This window comes from Schistocerca serialis, chromosome 1 (genome assembly GCF_023864345.2).
Source record: "Schistocerca serialis cubense isolate TAMUIC-IGC-003099 chromosome 1, iqSchSeri2.2, whole genome shotgun sequence".
Classification (NCBI taxonomy): domain Eukaryota; kingdom Metazoa; phylum Arthropoda; class Insecta; order Orthoptera; family Acrididae; genus Schistocerca; species Schistocerca serialis.
In genome coordinates, this window is record NC_064638.1 from 423,917,994 (window position 1) to 423,936,810 (window position 18,817).

Below are 18,817 nucleotides of genomic sequence, written 5' to 3' on the forward strand. Positions count from 1 at the left end.
CAAGATACAGAAATTAAACAGTATAGCTTTGAAAGTTTAAAAGATGCTCTATCCATCTATGGCAAGAAAAAAAGGATTGAAGAAGACACAGTTGAGATATTGCCCCCAAAAATACCCTAAAATTTGCAATTAGAAAATTTTGGCCAACTTTACAGATGCATATCTTTCCATCTGGGCATCCAATGTTAATTAAATTTAGTCGCTATACAGACATCATAGGTATGAATAACCCTCTGAAGTTTTGGTGTGATTGGTTCATATGAAAAGTAGCAAAGGTCAGTCAAAGCGTGGCTCTCAAAATAGCGTGATGAATTTTTTAGCCACTTTAGAGGCTTGTATCTATATTTAGGTAAGGCTAAATCCCTAATTTTTGCCACGAAAACTTGTCTGTTTAATTGGGGATGGCCAAGTGGGGACCCCTGGTCCCCTTGACGTGGAATGACCCTACTGCAAGTGCCAGATGGTAGAATGTAAGGTGACTACCAAATAACTTGCGAATGATCGGATAAGGCACTTTTCCCTTTGCCTGGATCACCTGGACAGCCCGCCCATCGAGATACATGAGACAATCTCAAGAGGGGGTAGCATGGTACCATTGCAGTTGATACAGCAGGAATAAGGAGGTAGAAAATCACCCTTGTGAGCATCCCGAGAACAGGTTACACATTTGGCCGGATGTCGACAGGACATTGGAGTGTGGTTGAAACGATGACACTGGTAGCAGCGCTTCGGGGTCGGACTACAATAACTTCCTAGCCTGTTTTGATCTTGGACAGAAGCACCACTCTATGAAAAGTGAGATGCATCTACCTTTTTCATCAACCAATGGACTGCAATGACATCCTGATCAGAGATGTAATCTCGGATTTCTGCCTCAATCATACCATCAAGCAGCCTAGTGTAAATAACACCATGGGAAGAATTCAGAGTTCTATGGGCCCTGACACGAACAGGATAGCCACGGAGAAGCGAAGTAGCAAGCAGTTGTTGTGCTAAAGAATCAGAAGTAGTCTCCAAAAACAATTGCCATTGCGTAAATGAGAGCAGGATTTCAAAGGTCCAGCCATTGCATCAACACCTTTCCAAATAAGAAACGGATTTACTGTCACAAAGGACTGACCGTCTTCAGTATGTGAAACCACGAGAAACCGTGGTGCAGCTGGGAGGGTCTTTCAATCAGGAGCTTCATTTTGTTTACATTTGGTAGACACTGACTGCAAAGATGATGATTGGCTCATTGCAAGAAAATCCCCCATGACTGCCAGCGTCTCTGATGACATGCTCCTTCCCACTGAGGGGCACCCTTCACCAGCTGGCACTCCCATCTTGAGTGATTGTTCACACCTCAGATCATACCTTCCAAACACCCGACAATTTGCAATTTGGGAAGGTAGCAGCTCAGGCAACCACCACTCCCTGGGTCTGGTTGTACCAGGGGGTACGTGCGAACCCTACCTGTCGACCCGGGGCTGGGAATTACGCGTTACTCAGTCACATGTTAAGTGTCAGTTGCATGGACCGACCTTCAGGGGCGCACAGGGAGGAAGAAGAAGAAAAGGCCAAAGCAGAGGAAATAAAGGAAAAGGTGAACAAAGAAAGAAAAAAGGAACGAAAAACGGTGGCGAGACTGTTCTGATGTCAGTTACTGAAAATGCGGAACACATTCCAAAAAACACCCAAAACATGTTCCACAAGGGAGGGGAAAAAGAACAGCAAGTGGACAGACATGCAACACAGTAGGGAAAAGATGCTGCAAAGGCTGGGGCTCCACAGTAGCCAAGCACGAACCCGCCAAAGAGCAACGAGCCTCCTAGGGGTTATCTTGCATTTTGATGAGTAAGAATATATATCAACAATAGGGAAAGTGGATTATCGATAAATACAAAAAATTAATACAGTCTGAAGTAGTAAATCAAAATATGTATAACTTGTAGTGTATCTTAACAGCATAAGATTTGCCCGTGGTTTACGGAATGTAACTATGTTAACAAGAAGTATTTTTATATTACTTTACAATATAGAATATAAATATAATAAAACCTCATAAAATTCTCTCAAACATTATAAAATTTAGAAGACCATAATGGGATGCTATGTTGCTTAAAACATTTTAACCCTTCAACGCATAGTGGAGCATGTATGCATTGTTACTCAGTTTCCATCGGCATTGTAAAGCGGCAACAGTTTTTAAGGCTCTATCCTAGCAATGATACATTCCTGATCACATCACTTTCAACTGTTGCTTTCATTATTGGCAATTTTCACAGTGGCAGTCTTCTGTCTGATGTTATCTTTAGTGTTGACATTGAACAACCATCAATCATAGTGTTGAGTTCCAAGTGTTTGAATCATCAGTAATCAATGATCATTGTTGTAACCGAAGATAAGCTCTAAAAAATATGTTTTGATAGCCTAATTTTTATATTCATACACAAAAAGACTGAATATGTTACAAGTAAATTACAAAAACTGCCTGAATTTAAGTGAATGATTCATGTGAATCACTGAGTGTAACAGCATCTTACATTATGCTTCAAACCAGGATATTCATGAGCTTTCAAAATTCCTTTTATACGTTTATAGACTGCTGTATAAAATGAACCTGTTCCTTTGGTGGATCAGATGTCCTTTGGTGGATCAGATGGAGCTGATTATTGGAAGTCATCACCATTCTACTTTGGCAAAAGTCAACTACAACCAGTTTAAGGAAATGTCACCAATGGAAAAGGAGATTCTACAATGTAGGTGTGCACTTGTTTTTACTGAAGATGCTCAAATTTTTTCATACCATAATGTCTTGTTGATAACAAAATTTCAGTTCCTGCTGAAAACTTGGTGCAACTCATTGGTAAAGAAAAACACATAATCGAGAAGGCTTTGACACCAGTAACCACTGCAATGTATGATCGGCTGAAGTTACTGACCAGCGAAGGTTTTAAACCTGGACAGAAAATTTATACCAAATGGAGACATGAAGGGGGGGAAAAAAAAAAATCAACCGCATGTATAAGCAATAATCACCATCCACTAAAGACATGGATGTTGTTGATGCTTGCTTTACTGTTAATACTTCACTACCATCCCTTGACGAGACCCCATTAAAGTTTCAACATATCAGTAAAAGGGGTTCAATGGGATACATAAGTGCGAAAGTCTGAAAGGCCAAGACAGCATTACTAAGGTAACTGCCACAGCTGCTGGTGTGAGCCTACTAGATATTACTCAGATACAAACAAAAATGTAAAAATATGGACATCTTAACTGAAGAACTTAATCTTAAGCTCAAACTTCAAGCAATTGCAGTAAAGTTCCAAATTTTACCCTGGCCCCCATAGCTGGGCTGTTGGAAAAAGACTAAAGAATTTTCTGTTTCAAATAAAATGGTGAAGAAAGCTAGGAAACTAAAGTTGGAAGGTGGGATTTTGGCAACACCTGCAAACTGAAAAGGGAAAAAGCTCAATGATGAAGTAAAACAAAATGTCTTCACTTTTTTTTGACAATGATGAGTCTTCGCATTTATCTCCAGGCAAAAATGATTGTGTTGCAGTAAAAATAAATGCTGAAAAGGTTCACAAGCAGAAATGCCTGCTCCTTTGTAACCTGATGGAAATGTTCACAGCTTATTGTAAGCAATATGGAAATCAAATGAGCTTCTCAAAACTTTGTGAGCTCATCAAAACGTCAAATTAATATTGGCTTTAGCAGCATCCATCCAAGATGACTACGAGATTTTGATGAAAACAGCTTTATACAGTTTGGACTCAGAAGATTATATGCTGCAACGGTGTGAAGAATGTCCAGGAAAGTGCAACTAGAGGCTTTTCTTGAAGATGCTTTTGGATACCATGATCCTGAAGAAACAATGGAATACAAGCAATGGATTCATACAGACTGACAGACTGGAGAGTCAAAGGACTGTTGAAGATTTCATGGAGTTGCTGATTTTGAAAATTACCTGTTTATGAAGCCATCACTTTGTGTCGAAGTTTATACCTTAAGCAGCTAAAAGGACATCTTGCAGGAAATGAATTAATTATATTGATGGATTTTACTGAAAATTATTCATAAGTTGTTCAAGGTACTTTGCAAATATTTCATTGGGAGAAAAGTCAGGCCACATTACATCCATATGTCGTCTATTTCGGTAGCAAAAACTGTCAAAGTTTTAACATTTGTGCAATCAGCTACTTCTCCATCATGATACCACTACAGTCCCACACCTTTTAAATAAAGTTCAAAACATTAAGAGCATTTATTACTTTAGTGATGGTTCAATTTCAAAAATTTGATCAATTTATGCCCACACGAAAAGGATTTTGGCATCACTGCTGAATGGAATTTTTTTGCAGTAAATCCAGGGTTGCCACAAGTTTCCCTGGGTGAAATTCCCTGATATTTCCCTGACTTCCAGACAATTTTTAGCATTTTCCCCTGACAAATTTTGACATCTCATGGATAAGTTAAGACGTAGTTGACAGTCTGTCTTTGCGGCAACATTACAAGAAACAATAGTGCAAATGCGGAAGTATCTAACAAAAACTTGCAAGCAGATAACGTTTCCTGATATGAGCAAAAAAATTATGTACTAATATCAACATCTTTTGTAATGAACTGTTTTTAAATGGAGAAAGGAGCCAAATGGTATACGTTTTTCATTTAGACTACTGATGTTATTTTATTTCAATAAAACAAAACACATTTGGCGACAAAAATATCGATTTCCTTGGAGTCACAAGACAGATTTAAAATACCTTCACTGATTTAAGAAATAACCTCAGAAAAAAGTAGGTCTCTTGAAAAAAAGGTATAGGGTGGGGAAGAATTGTGTAAACCTACACTGTAGGTGACTGCAATAAAATGTTGGTTCTACTATGTTCATTATTGCCAGTTTTACCCACTGTGTTATATCTATTATTTTACAGGTATTTTGTGATTTTTATTTTAAGAAATCTATGAGTACATAGTGTACAAACTGACAGCAACTGACACAATATTCTTCTTCTTATCGTCCATACTTTCCAACATATAAAGTACTTTTGAAGTTAAAAAATATACTAGAACAAATAAACTGTTTATAAAATGTCTCACTGTGCAATGTACTTGCTGTGAGGCAGTCGCAATTCCTGAAATCCATCATCCATGGCCTCTGGCGTGCTGATGACGACCGTAGTCTTGGGTCCAAGGATAAACCATAAAAATCTCCTGCTTTACGCCACACACAAACAGACCTGGCCTGCAGGGAGATAGGGAGACTAGATCCGACGAGCAGGATCTGTACATTAGTGGGAACTGAATGTCTTCAGATCAGCACGCACGATCCATGACATATACCTGCAGAAACGGCCTGTGGTTTTGGCCTGTTATGGAAATCCACCCGTGTGGCCAGCTATTCATGAGCCAAAGACCACATGTTGATTAAATGAGTCCACAGTCATCAATCCATGCAACAGATAACTTGTTCAAATACTCTGAGAATCAATAATAATGAGGACAGGTAGCAACTCACCATAAAAATGATTGCTGAGCTGAAGACAGGCACGTACAAAAGACAATTAACACTTTCACAACTAAATTTTCAGCCATAGCTTTTGTCAGAAAACGAGAGCACATGCAAATCCACACAATCACTCAGACAAAACTCACGCACACATGACTGCCACCTTTGGGCGCTGCATCTATGGTCTCTGAGAATCAGATCCAAACAAACCACTCCTCATGCCTCCCTGCCTCTTGTTGGCAGCTGCTAAGCTAGTAGCAAAAAGTGGTGACGACACTGATTGTAAGCTGAGGGGGAGTGGTAGGAAGGAGAGAAGCAGCAGTAATGAGGGAGTACGGAAGCGGCGCACATACTCAAGTTACACCTTGCTAACGATGATGCATGACACCTCAGTAGACAAACCATTTCATCTACTGAGACAAAAACAATTTTTTTCAGTGTTTTTTTTCCAAATTTCCCTGATATGTTGAATATTCCCTGATATTCCCTGATTTCCAGAACCTGTGGCAACCCTGAAATCGCCTTGTGATGGCATTGGGGGGAACAGCAAAATACTAGCAGCCCACAATAGTCTACAAGGGGCCTTAGGTAACCAAATATTGACTCCATATGATTTGTTCAAATTCTGTTATGATAGTTTTCCAGGCATAAATTTTCTTTTTATGTACCAAAAGCAGAAACAGAAAAATTTCGGCCTGATAAAGGAACAAGTTTTGCCAGGGGACATACACTTGCTGTAACAAAAGAAAATCATCAATTTAAGCCAATTAACTGTATTCTGCTCAGAGTATACAGACTTTTCAGTGATGCTACATCATTCACAGTTAACAACTTCAAAGCAGATGAAGAATTCCAGCAATCTCAGATGCAAGTTTACAACCAGGACAGTATGTTGTATGTATGGATAACAATTTTTCGTGTATTGGAAACGTATGTGAAGTTACACATGATCAACGAGATGTCCTCACCAGCTTCATACATCCACACAGTACTGCTCATTCCTTCTGCTGTCCAACTGCTTAAGACATCTGCTGGATTCCTGAGCAACATATTTCCATGACTTTACAAGCACAATCAACTTCATTGTCAGGAAGAAAATCTGTCCTTGACAAAATTGTACAAATATTTAACCAAAAATGGAACTGACTTTTCAGTATTTTTGCTTTGCAAATTTGCTATGTTGTGTATTTACTTGTTTTTATGGCATATGTTAAATTAATGTTTGAAATTGATTTCTATACTCCAATAAAAAATTAATTACCAGTGGTATTATGGGACTTAATGAGCAAAATATTTAATTTTTCAATTTTCTTGGAGTGGTAAAATAATAACTTTTGAAACGAGGGCCAGGAATCAAACAACATGGGTTTGAAAAGCTTTAATGCATGCTCTTTCCAGCTGTGCCAAGAAAAAAACGGATTGAACAAAACACAGATTGCCACCCAAAAGTACTCTAAAAGTTGCAAGTAGAAAATTTTGGCCAACTTTGCAGATGCATATCTTTTGATCTAGACGTCCAATGTTAATTAAATTTGATCCATGTATAGAAATCATAGGAGGGAATAGCCCAATGAAGTTTTGGTTGACTGGTTCATATGAAAAGTGGCAGTGGTCAGTCAAACCTTGGCTCTCTCAATGGCGCAATGAATTTTTTAGCCGCTAGGCTTGTACCTGTATTTAGGTGTGGCTAAATCCCTAATTTTTGCTGTGGTGTGATTCAGTATTAAAGTTGTCTATGTCTATTACAGAAAATGACCAAATGTTTGCTAGACCCCTTAAAAAAGCCTAGCAAACTTGGAACATTTGCATGTTCGTACCTGATATGAATGTAAGTGGCCTCTCTTTAAAAGTCCCTAAAAATTCAACCAGAGAAAATACTGAAGTGAGTTTTGGTATATAACTATCATGGACCATATAGAATCTTCACGCCAGATTTCATTAGATTTGTTGGTAGTCAAGTGGGGACCCCAGGACCCCTTGACATGGAATGACCCAGGTCTGTTTTACCTATGGGAGACTGTTACTGACATGCTGAAGAAACTGAACTGAAAAACTCTTGACGATAGTTGTAAACTATCCTGAGAAAGTCTACTAGAAAAATTTCAAGAACCAATTTTAAATGACGACCATGGGAATATACTACAATACCATACACATGCTCACGCAGAGATGAGGAGGATGAGAGTATAATAATTACAGTATGTGCATTGGCATTCAAACAATCCTTCCTGTGCTCCATACATGAATGAAGTGAGAAGAAATCCAAATAACTTGTACAATGGGAGGTACCATCTGTTCTGCACTTCAGTGTTTCGCAGAATATAGGAGTGAATTTTATATTAATATGCATCATTTTCAATGCATGATAAATAATGAAATCATTATCATGAAAAAACTGTCTTTAATTAGTGGTCTTAAATTTTTTTCCAGCACTGTATATTTCAATTGGACAGGGAACAGACTACACCACATGAGAGTGAAATATGTAATGTCTGGGGGTGATGCGGCATAAGATTAAGCAATGAATATTTTATGGTACTGACAATTTTTAATATACTAATGGAAACTTCTGGATCAAAACAATATGTAGCAATGAGAAAACATAGTACCTCACCTCAATTGATGTGTGGCGCATATAAAAATAAAAGAGCACTGAGACTACAGCTTTCAAGCAGCCATTATTTTTCTAGCATAAGTACACACCTATTGCCACACAGACACATAAATGCACACACTAGAACAAATAGTGGGACACAAGAAAAAAGAGTGGTAGCTAGAACGCTCTGAAGTCTTTCCGTTGCTATGTCTGTGCGTCACACATCAATCACGAGTGATTGCATCTCCTTTTTTTAAATTTCTAAACATAATTTCCAAGTAAGCAGCTATCATTAATCATTTGACTGCTATGTCCAAGACTTGGGGGTACCATGCCTCAGTTGCTGCATTATCATTCTTCTCACAGTATACCCAGAACTAAATACTTCGAATACACTTGTAATTGTTGAATTTATTTTGTTCTTCAAAGCACTGAACATGTATTGGAAGAGTTTGGAAATATTTATTAAAATATTTACACTATTTACTGCAGTCTGTAACAACAATACAGTCTTCTGCAAAGTACAAAAATGTAAAATCAAAAGAAAATAGGATATACTATGACATCACCTGTTAGGTTTACAAAAAAAACTAGTTTATTCATGATAAGAAGACCTCTATCACTGATGATACCAGCAGTGGAGAAAAGTGGCAATAATTGGAAGATGTCCGTTTGTCAAATCACTGCCAATATCTTTGCATGCACCATCTCTGCTTTCGCACAAACAAACAACACAGGTGACGATGCCAATGATGCAGGAAGGAGCAGTGATGCCAACGCTGCAGGAATGAGCGCTCCTCTCCTCATGACAGTTCTCAGATGGGGGGAGGAGGCAAGGCATACCTCCTGCCATTCCTGACAGCCTTGGGTGAAGGGTCGTTTTATAAAGTCCTACAGCAGAAATTGTTGTGTTGGTTGGCCTAAAGTGCAGACACTGAAGTCTGAATTGTATTTGGAAATGCAATTTGTTGAATTTAAATAAAACCAGAGATGTTGTGGGCCCACCTATGGTGTCAACATCAAACTGGCAATTAAGTCATTTACAGCAAATAAATTTTATCTGCTGGGTTTAGAGCAAACTATGAAGTGTGGTGCCACCTGCCAGTATTACTGAAACCAAAGTGGCCTCATATTCCACTGCCATTCAACAGAAAACAAGTGTATGACAAGATTGCTACAGCAGCGGACCACGCCTTGTGTCCCCCATGTTATCAGTCAGCTGCACTAGGGCATGCAGTGGGGAGAAAGCGGGGTAATTGGAACCTGGAGCTATTAGAACAAGGGCCTATAAGCAGTAGATCAAGCTAAAGGTAATAAAAACTTGTTGTGGATTATCTTCGTAGCAATTAGCTCTTATGCTCAGTTAATACCATTATTTAAGATTCACTAATGAAAATGTTGTGGACGTTTTTGTTGATTTATGACAGGAAAGTACTGTTCATTACCTTCACTGTGTTGTGCAATGTGAAATCTGACATCAATTTTTATGCTCGTACTTTTATATACTGAACTTGAAGTATATGTACTAGATTTAACAGTGGTGTCCTCTGTGGTTTAAGTCTTTTCTTTTCATGTGTTATTTGTTTATATTGCCTATTCTAAATACCTCAGGTTGTATGACTCATGGGATTATTGGAACATTGTAAATAAACTGATTTTGGTTATGGGGCAATTAGAATAGTTATTAGAACAATTGGTTACACTGCAACAGTTCATTCATTTCAAAGAGAATAATAAGAAAGTGGAGTCTCTTTTCACCAAATTCTTTGTTATTCATGAAATTAGAGTGAATGAATATATATTTTTTGGTTGAAAATCTTTGTTAAAGCTTGGTCTGTGGCCTGGTTTGAAACTGCTATTCACTCATTTTGTTTCTTGCTGCCACTGTGGTTGGAGATAAAAGAAAAGCAATGTAATACATTATGTGAAAAAGGTATCTGCATAAATATTTCTTTAATAATATTTCAAATTTATATATGCCAATAATCTGTAAGTTAAGTTGAATGTTTAGTTTATCTGAGAATGTGCTATTAAATAAATAAATAAATAATTTGTAGAGTGTTTTCATGTGCACAATTCAAAAGATAACATTCCAATAAATTTTTTTTTAATAATTTGGGCCCACTAATTATGATATATAAATTAATACAGGTTCATTATACTCACAAGCACCACATAATGTATTTAACAAACTTGTGTTGACAGTAAAGCTTATTAAAAATATTTAAATTATGTATTTTATAAAAATGAATTCCATGAAGTGAAACTATTTTTCTTTCAACTGCAGTTCGATGATAAAGTATAGGCCTCATTATACATCATGCCAGAGAAGAGAGAGAGAGGACATCGCACAGGTGTGACAAAGTATGGAGTCAACGCTGGATACCATACATGCAGTTAAGACTTTAGAATGTCTCAAACTTTAGCATCACAAAAGTATCGTGTTCCAGGGGTATACTTGCTACAACATTAACAGATTCTCACCTGTTAGGACGACCAACAAAGTTATCACAGGAGACTGAAGAACAACTTGTGACATATTTAAAAACAGGCACTGCATTTGGTGATTGCACTAATGAAACATGAACATCTGAATCTCGTTCAGCAATACTGCAAGTCAAGTGGTATGAAGACACGATGGTTACATGGATGGCCTGGTGAAGATTGGCGAAGGAGAGGGGAGCCTCTTTCCACGTGATTAAAAAGCGCCAACCCTTCTGTGGTGCATAAATTTTTTGATGAACTACAGACATTATATGAGCAGTAATTTACAGTAGATCGCTTGAGCAATGAAAAGTACTTAATGACTGGAAAAAAGTGCAGGTCATTCCCGTTTCTATGAAAGACCGTAAGACAGATCCACACAATTATAGACCTACTTCGTTGACGTCAATCTGTTGTAGAATTATGGAACATGTTTTATGCTCAAGAATTATGACATTTTTGCAAAATGAACAGCTCCTATATAAAAATCAGCATGGATTCCACAAACAGAGATCGTGCAAAACTCAGCTCGGGACTACTCAGGAGAATGCTGCTTGCCGTTATCAGGAAGCGAAAAAACTGGCATTCTACAGATTGGAACATGGAAGATCTCTTTAATCGGGCAGGAGGGGTTAGAAAATTTAAGAAGGGGAATGGATAGATTAAAGTTAGATATAGTGGGAATTAGTGAAATTCGGTGGCAGGAGGAACAGGACTTCCGGTCAGGTGAACACAGGGTTATACATACAAAATCAAATAGGGGTATTGCAGGAGTAAGTTTAATAATCAATAAAAATAGAAACACAGATACACTACTATCAACAGCATTATAAACACATTAATGTAGCCAAGATAGACATGTAGACCATGCCTACCACAGTACTACGAGTATTTATGCCAACAAACTCCACAGATGGCGAATAGATTGAAGAAATATGTGATGTGATTCAAGAAATTATTCAGATAGTTACGGGAGATGAAAATTTAATTGTGATGGGGGACTGGAATTCGATAGTTGGAAAAGGACTGGGGGAAGGGATAAAAGAGGAAGGTGCCTAGTAGAATTTTGCACAGAGGATACATTATTCATAGCTAACACTTGCTTTAAGAATCGTGAAAGAAGGTTGTATACGTGTAAGAGGTCTGGAGAACCCAGAAGATTTCAGATAGATTATGTAATAGTAGGATAGAGATTTAGGAATCAGGTTTAAAATTGTAAGACATTTCCAGGGGCAGGTGTGGACTCAGACCACAATTTATTGGCTATGAACTGTAGGTTAAAATTGAAGAAACTGCAAAAAGGTAGGAATTTAAAGAGACGGGACCTGGATAACCTGAAAGAACCAGAGGTTTTAGAGAGATTCAGAGGGAGCATTAGCGAACAATTAATAAGAACAGGAGAAAGTAGTACAGTAGAAGAAGAAAGGATAACTTTGAAAGATGAAATAGTGCAGGAAGCAGAGGATCAAATAGGTAGAAAGATGAGGCTAGTAGAAATTCTTGGGTAACACAAGCGATACTGGATTTAATTGATGAAAGGAGAAAACATAAAAATTCAGTAAATGAAGCAGGTGAAAAGGAATACAAATGTCTCAAAAATGAGATTGACAGCACGGGCAAAATGGCTAAGTAGGAATGGCTGTAGGACAAGTGTAAGGATACACCACTAGAGATAAGATAGATGCCACCCACAGGAAAATTGAAGAGAACTTTGGAGAAAAGAGAACCACCCCGTATGAATATTAAGAGCTCAAACGGAAAACCAGTCCTAAGCAAAGAAGGGGAGGCAGAAAGGTGAATTAAATATGTAGAGGGTCTCTGTGTGAAGAATTTGACATAGCACTGAAAAACCGAAGCCAAAACAAGACCCCGGAGGTAGATAACATTCTGTTAGAGCTATTGATAGCCTTGGAGAGCCAGACATTACAAAGCTCTTCCATCTGGTGGGCAAGATGTATGAGACAGGTGAAATACTGTCAGACTTCAAGAAGAATATAGTAATTCCAATTCCAAAGAAAGCAGGTGCTGACAGGTGTGAGAATTACTGAACTATCAGTTTAGTAAGTCACAGATGCAAAATACTAACACATATCCCTTACGCAATGGAAAAACTGGTAGAAACTGACCTTTGCGAAGATCGGTTTGGATTCCAGAGAAGTTTAGGAACACCAAAGCAGTACCGACACTACAACTTTGCATAGCAGATAGGTTAAGGAAGGGCAAACCTATGTTTAGAGCATTTGTAGACCTAGAGAAAGCTTTTCACAATGCTGACTTGAATATTCTTTTTCAAATTCTAAAGATGGCAGGGGAAAATACAGGTAAAACCAGAGGCAGTTATAAGAGTTGAAGGTCACAAAAGGGAAGCAGTTGTTGAGAAGAGAGAGACACGATTGTAGCTTATCCTCGATGTTATTCAATCCATATATTGAGCAAGCAGTGGGGGGGGGGGGGGGGGAGGGAGTAGCAATTAAAGTCCAGGGAGGAGAAATAAAAACTTTGAGGTTTGCCAATGACATCGTAATTCTGTCAGAGACAGCAAAGGACTTGGAAGAGCAGTTGAACGGAATGGACAGTATATTGAAAGGAGGAGATAAGATGAACATCAACAAAAGTAGTCAAATTAAATCAGGTGATGTTGAGGGAATTAGATTAGGAAATGAGACACTTAAAGTGGTAAATGAGTTTTGCTATTTGGGGAGCAAAATAACTGATGATGGTCGAAATAGAGTGGATATAAAATGAAGACTGGCGATGGCAAGAAAAGCGCTTCTGAAGGAGAGAAATTTGTTAACATTGGGTATAGATTTAAGTATCAGGAAGTCTTTTCTGAAAGTATTTGTATGGAGTGAAGCCATGTCTGGCAGTGAAACACAAACGATAAGCTGTTTAAACAAGAAGAGAATAAAGCTTTTGGCATGTTGCACTACAGAAGAATGCTAAAGATTAGATGGGTAGATGACATAACTAATGAGGAGGTACTGAATAGAATTGGGGAGAAGCAGAATTTGACTAGAAGAAGTGATCAGTTGGTAGGACACGTTCTGAGGCATCAAGTCTTCTACGGTACAGGAGTTGTTAAGGAGAAACATCTTCAGTTTACTTTTGAAAACACTTATGCTATCTCTTACAAATTTTATTTTATTTTCGTGAGTAGATTGTAAAAGTTTTATAGCTGCATATTTAATCTCCTCCTGTGCCAAAGTTAGAATCATTAAGGGATAACACAGAACATTTTTTCTTTTACTATGGTACTTGTGAAAATCCCCGTTACTCTCAAACTTATGTTAAGTGTTCATAAATTTCTTAAATGACTGAACATACTGCAAGGCTATAGTAAATATTCCCAGCTGCTTAAAGATATGCCTGTGTAGTCTATGTGATGACACTTTTACTTAACCAATGATAGGTGAGAACAGAGGTAACGATTTTTAACGCCAAAACAGAAACCATTCTCTTCTTTGCTGGTTTCACAAATTTTGTTTTTTCCTGAATGTGTCACGAATTACAAGGCCATGATTTGCTTGAGAGTTGACGAAGCCAAGGAAAATTAAAGCTAACAAACCTAGTGACAAATTAACCTGTTGCTCAGTCTGAGGTTTAGTTTAGGTGGGAATGTGACAGGCTGTGAGTTGGTAAAGTCAAAGAACTTAAAGGGTAAAGAAAAAAATACCTGGTGGAGGTGACAAATCAATATGTAGCTTAAGTCCAAGGTTTAAGTTGAGTTGTAATTAGAAATTTGGGTTGGAGGCGTCAAAGACAAAGAACTTGAAATTTTAATTGCACTTTTGTGATGACAGACTGGTCTGAAGCTTAGCCCAAGGCCAGAGTAACAATTTTAGTTGCAAAAATTAAATTAATAGTCTTTGTTATCACATATTTATTTGTTCTGAAAATACCACAAATGATGAGGTTGTGGTTAGGTTCAGACCTAATAGCACAGCTTAAATTAAATTAATAATCTTGGTAGTCAAATAATTGTGTATTTCTTCCGAGTGTGTTACAATTTAGGATGTTGTGATGTACTGACATCAGATGTTATTACCTTCTGCCAAAACACGTTGTCTGTCCAGTGCTCTCCCATTGGCTGTGTAGAACCAGCAGCTGTCACAATCTCTTTCCTTCCCAACATATCTCATGGCGAGCACTGACAACACTGCTGCACGAAACACATAAATACGCCACTAGTCTTGGTCTACACACGCACGCACATACGCGCGTGCTCACCCACATCCAAATTGTTTATTCCTCACAATGTAAAGTTTCAAAAATGAATTAATTCTGGAAACAATCCATCAGGCTGTGGCTCAGTCATGTATCGGCAATACCCTCATTTCCAGGAGCGGTAGTCCCCCAAAGCATGCAGGAGAACAACTAAGCCTGGAAGACAGGAGATGAAGTACTGGCAGAAGTAAAGCTGTTAGAGCAGGTCATGAGACGTGCTTAGGCAGCTCGTCAATAGAGCACTTGCCCACAAAAGGCAAAGGTCCTAGATTCAAGTCCCAATCCAGTACACAGTTTTAATCTACCAGGAAGTTTCAACATAAAAAATCATTTTGAGACTTGAGGTATGGAGTCTAGGTAACTATCACAAATATGACAAAATTGTTGATTAGAACAGATTCTGCCAATAGCACTGTTTTGCAGCGACAATAAACATACAATTATTAAATAAATACACATGCATGACAGAAGATTTCAAATAGGAAGGATGTACCACTAGTCACAGTGGTACATCAATTCCTATCAATGTTATCACTAAGGTCTCAGTGGTACATCAATTCCTATTAATGTGGTTCAAAAGTAGAAGTACCATACCCACCCTAAGTCCAAAAAACTTTAGCAGTGATGATAAGACTAATTTAAATACAAAATAATAATTGTAGGTTCAGACTGGTATGTAAGTTAGCTCAAAGTCCATGTTAGTTGTCGGAAACATTTGTTCCAAGTTAAGTGCTTGTCAGTGACACAACATATAACTTTTGGAACTACTTCTAATTTCAGTATGAAGCTGTCATAGTCAGTACTAACACTGTATCAACACTATAGCTAAAACTGTAAGATAAATTCATGAGCATTGTATTGCGTTACCAACAAAACTCTGGCATGTATTTTGGTGCATATTCTGCCCATGTATCATACTACAAGTAATCTACAAAAATGTTCAATGGATGGGTGGATGGAGGGTGTTGCGGAGGGGGCTGTCAGTACATAACACTTACAATCACCATCGCTTGAGGTATGTAACTGTGTCAATCTTACACAGCAAATAACGGCCTACTAATGTTCATTAGCACTGTGATACAATAATATTTCACAGAGTCATGTCATGCCCTTGTTTCAAACTTAAATAAAAATTACACCTTTGATCCCTCTTCTCATCCTAGGCAACACACTATGGAATCCATGGATTACATCTAATGTGCTGTAAAGGCTCGTTCACAAACCTAATAAATACACAAAACAAATCTGTCAAAAAATTATATAGTGGAACACACTTGCAGTTTTTAGTTTACGTATAATGCATGTCCAATATCTAATGTAGCCTACATTTTCTGAATTTACCTTGCACTTTTCGTTCTTGTGATGAAAAGAGTGTTAAATATGGCACAGACAAACATCAGGCTACGTTAGAGATGCTATAACCTTTCTTCGGCTTTAACATCATTGGTTTTGCAAACCCCCAACCTAGTTATCACTTTTAACCTTACCTCGATCTCAGCCTACACTATGTATTAGTCTGACACTACAACCAAGATTTCTGAGGAGGGGTATGTTTCCAGTATCACACTAATTGCAAACCTTTCATAAGCTGTTGGCTTACCTGAAGCGTGGCAATCCCAAAGAAGGTGCATGGGCACTAACAGGTGGTGATGGTGGAGGAGGAGTACAGTTTGTGCGTTCTAGCCATGCTGGAGGCTGGGTGATTCCTCTTGAAGCAAAAGGCTGTGTGGGAGGTTGCAAAGGTGCCACATTTTCCTGGCTCGGAGTCCTGTAGAAGACTTGACTAGGTGTTAAACGATCAGGTGTTAAAGAGCGTGAAAAACGTTCTACTTCCTCAGGTCTCAGGCGACCACGTCCTTTTGTGTGAGGTAATGTGTGAGACCAATACTGCTGAGAAGAACAAGGAGGCACTGTAGCATGTTCCTGCTGTGGCTGTGGGTGGGTGTATGTGGCAGCGACTGATCCGTAAGACGTTCCACCATTTTCAGCAGATCTCAGTTTCTGAAACCTAGGAGGTAGATTTCCACCTTCAAAATGAGGCCTATCCTTACTGCCCCGTCGTCCTGAAGGCGGTTTCCTGTCGCCCCAACGAGAAGCTGGGGGTTCTGAAGTCTGTCGTAGCTCACGATTTGCAGCTCTCCAATCACATTGTGGAGCAGGGCGTTGACCAACACGCCGACCGTTTTCAAATTTGCCATTCCGTCTAATACTGTCTCTGCGGCCATAAACACTATCACGCTCCCAACTATCACATGTTGCATCACTAAACCGATCACGCTGTTGAAGTTCATTATCCCAGTTTTCTTCTTTTGTGCTATTAGAAACAATTCTGTCATTCATATCCACAGGAGACTTGTTGGATAAATCTCTCTCTGCATATGCTTGGGCTAACGGCTTTGGCACATAAATTGCTTGTTCTGGTTTCTTCAGTTTCCTTTTTGCTTCTCCACCCAAGGTTTTTGGATCTGAGGATGAGGAATGATCCAAACTGTTTCTCCTGGACCTATTACCTGATTGATTTTGAGATATATTAAGATTACCAATTCTTTCAGTAATTTTATTTAAGTCTCTAGGATTTCTAACAGAATTTATGTGGTCACTACGGTCACTGTTTGGCTTGAAAGATTTATCCAACTGTTCCTGTGAAGAAGAAAAACTAAGTCTTCTAGAATCATACTTCATGTTGTCGTAAGCGTTTGAAAGATGCAAATTTTCTGTGGAAGACTTTATCTTGTGGTTGTCGTCAGCACCCAGCAAATCATCTTCACCCTGTCCAGTTTTCCGAAGCGGACCACTTCCTGGACGGTAGATCTCTACTTGTGGTTTTCCCCTCCGTCCAGTTTTTGTGTCCTCCTTGTACCTCATATCATGTAACTCATCTAAAACAAAAGTTTCTTTAATGTAGTGTGAGCAGAATATATATGAACTGAATAAAATAAAAACCGATTATGTAAGTAAAGTTAATTGTATAAATGACATAAAATAGATCAAACTTTAAAATTTATAAGGTGTTACATTATTATTGAGATTATCTCAAAGTTGTATCACCAATGATGCTCTATTCTCATGTGACATCTTAAATATATAAATGTAACTCAATAATTTCAATGCACTTTGTTGTACAAACAAATAATCTAATATTAATGAAAATAAATTTCATCACAAAATGGTTCTCGACTCGGGGGGAGGGGGGGGGGGGGGTTACAGGTATATGAACCTCATCTAAGTTTATGTGCATCAACCTGTTCCATGGAGGTTGTATACTATCAAACATCTGTTCGAAAGGAATTGACAGCGCCCTATCGAAGAACAAGAACACAATTAATAGTGTATGACATCAATGGATACAAATTAAAAATGTAGTTCAACTTTACAGATGCAACTGTGGTGCACTATTATACACACACATCTATTGCAATTCAAGAAAAGAATAAGAATTACTGTCGTGAATACAGGTTTACCTTTAACTGAAATATGCTGTACACATTTGTAATTGTTTGGTATGAGTGATACAAAATTTCTTCAGCCTTAAGATGTATATGTTTCGTTTTGTTAGGTTATGCAACTTTTACTAGAGATTAGTCGCGTGATGCGATACATGTGAAAGTGGCTGCAGATATTAACTTCACGCTGCTGATATAACACTATTCCGTTCCGACCCCTACAGAATACATGCATGTAAACCATTTCGTTCAATCACTTGGAAATCAAGTTGCACGTGTTCCACCACATTTGGAGCTCAAATGAGTAAAACACAGTACATGGTGGTTTGGGATGCGCAACTATCCAAGTATAAATGAGAATTAACAACAACCACTGTACGACATAACCAAACATTCTCAATTGCATGGATATTGTCGTGTACAGCTCTCTCATCTAAGATATGTGTCAAGGGAAGCATTGAGAAAGACGATTTGGTTACGCAAAAAAGTGTTAACTATTCAAATCGCAGTTGATGTAGCCCAGCGACTGATTAGTTTTCCTATGTTTTCATACCCAAATCCGTCATACACAAT

The 18,817-nt window shown here is 38.2% G+C and overlaps 1 protein-coding gene across 1 annotated transcript in view; it reads right to left on the bottom strand.

Annotated features, from left to right (window-relative positions):
• Positions 1–18,817, bottom strand: part of LOC126472131 (telomerase-binding protein EST1A) — a 353,124-nt gene that overhangs the window by 334,129 nt on the left and 178 nt on the right. Inside the window, exon 2 of the mRNA XM_050099913.1 lies at positions 16,402–17,680. Within this exon, the coding sequence (XP_049955870.1) occupies positions 16,402–17,680 (1,279 nt within the window). The remainder of the gene's footprint in view (positions 1–16,401; positions 17,681–18,817) is intronic.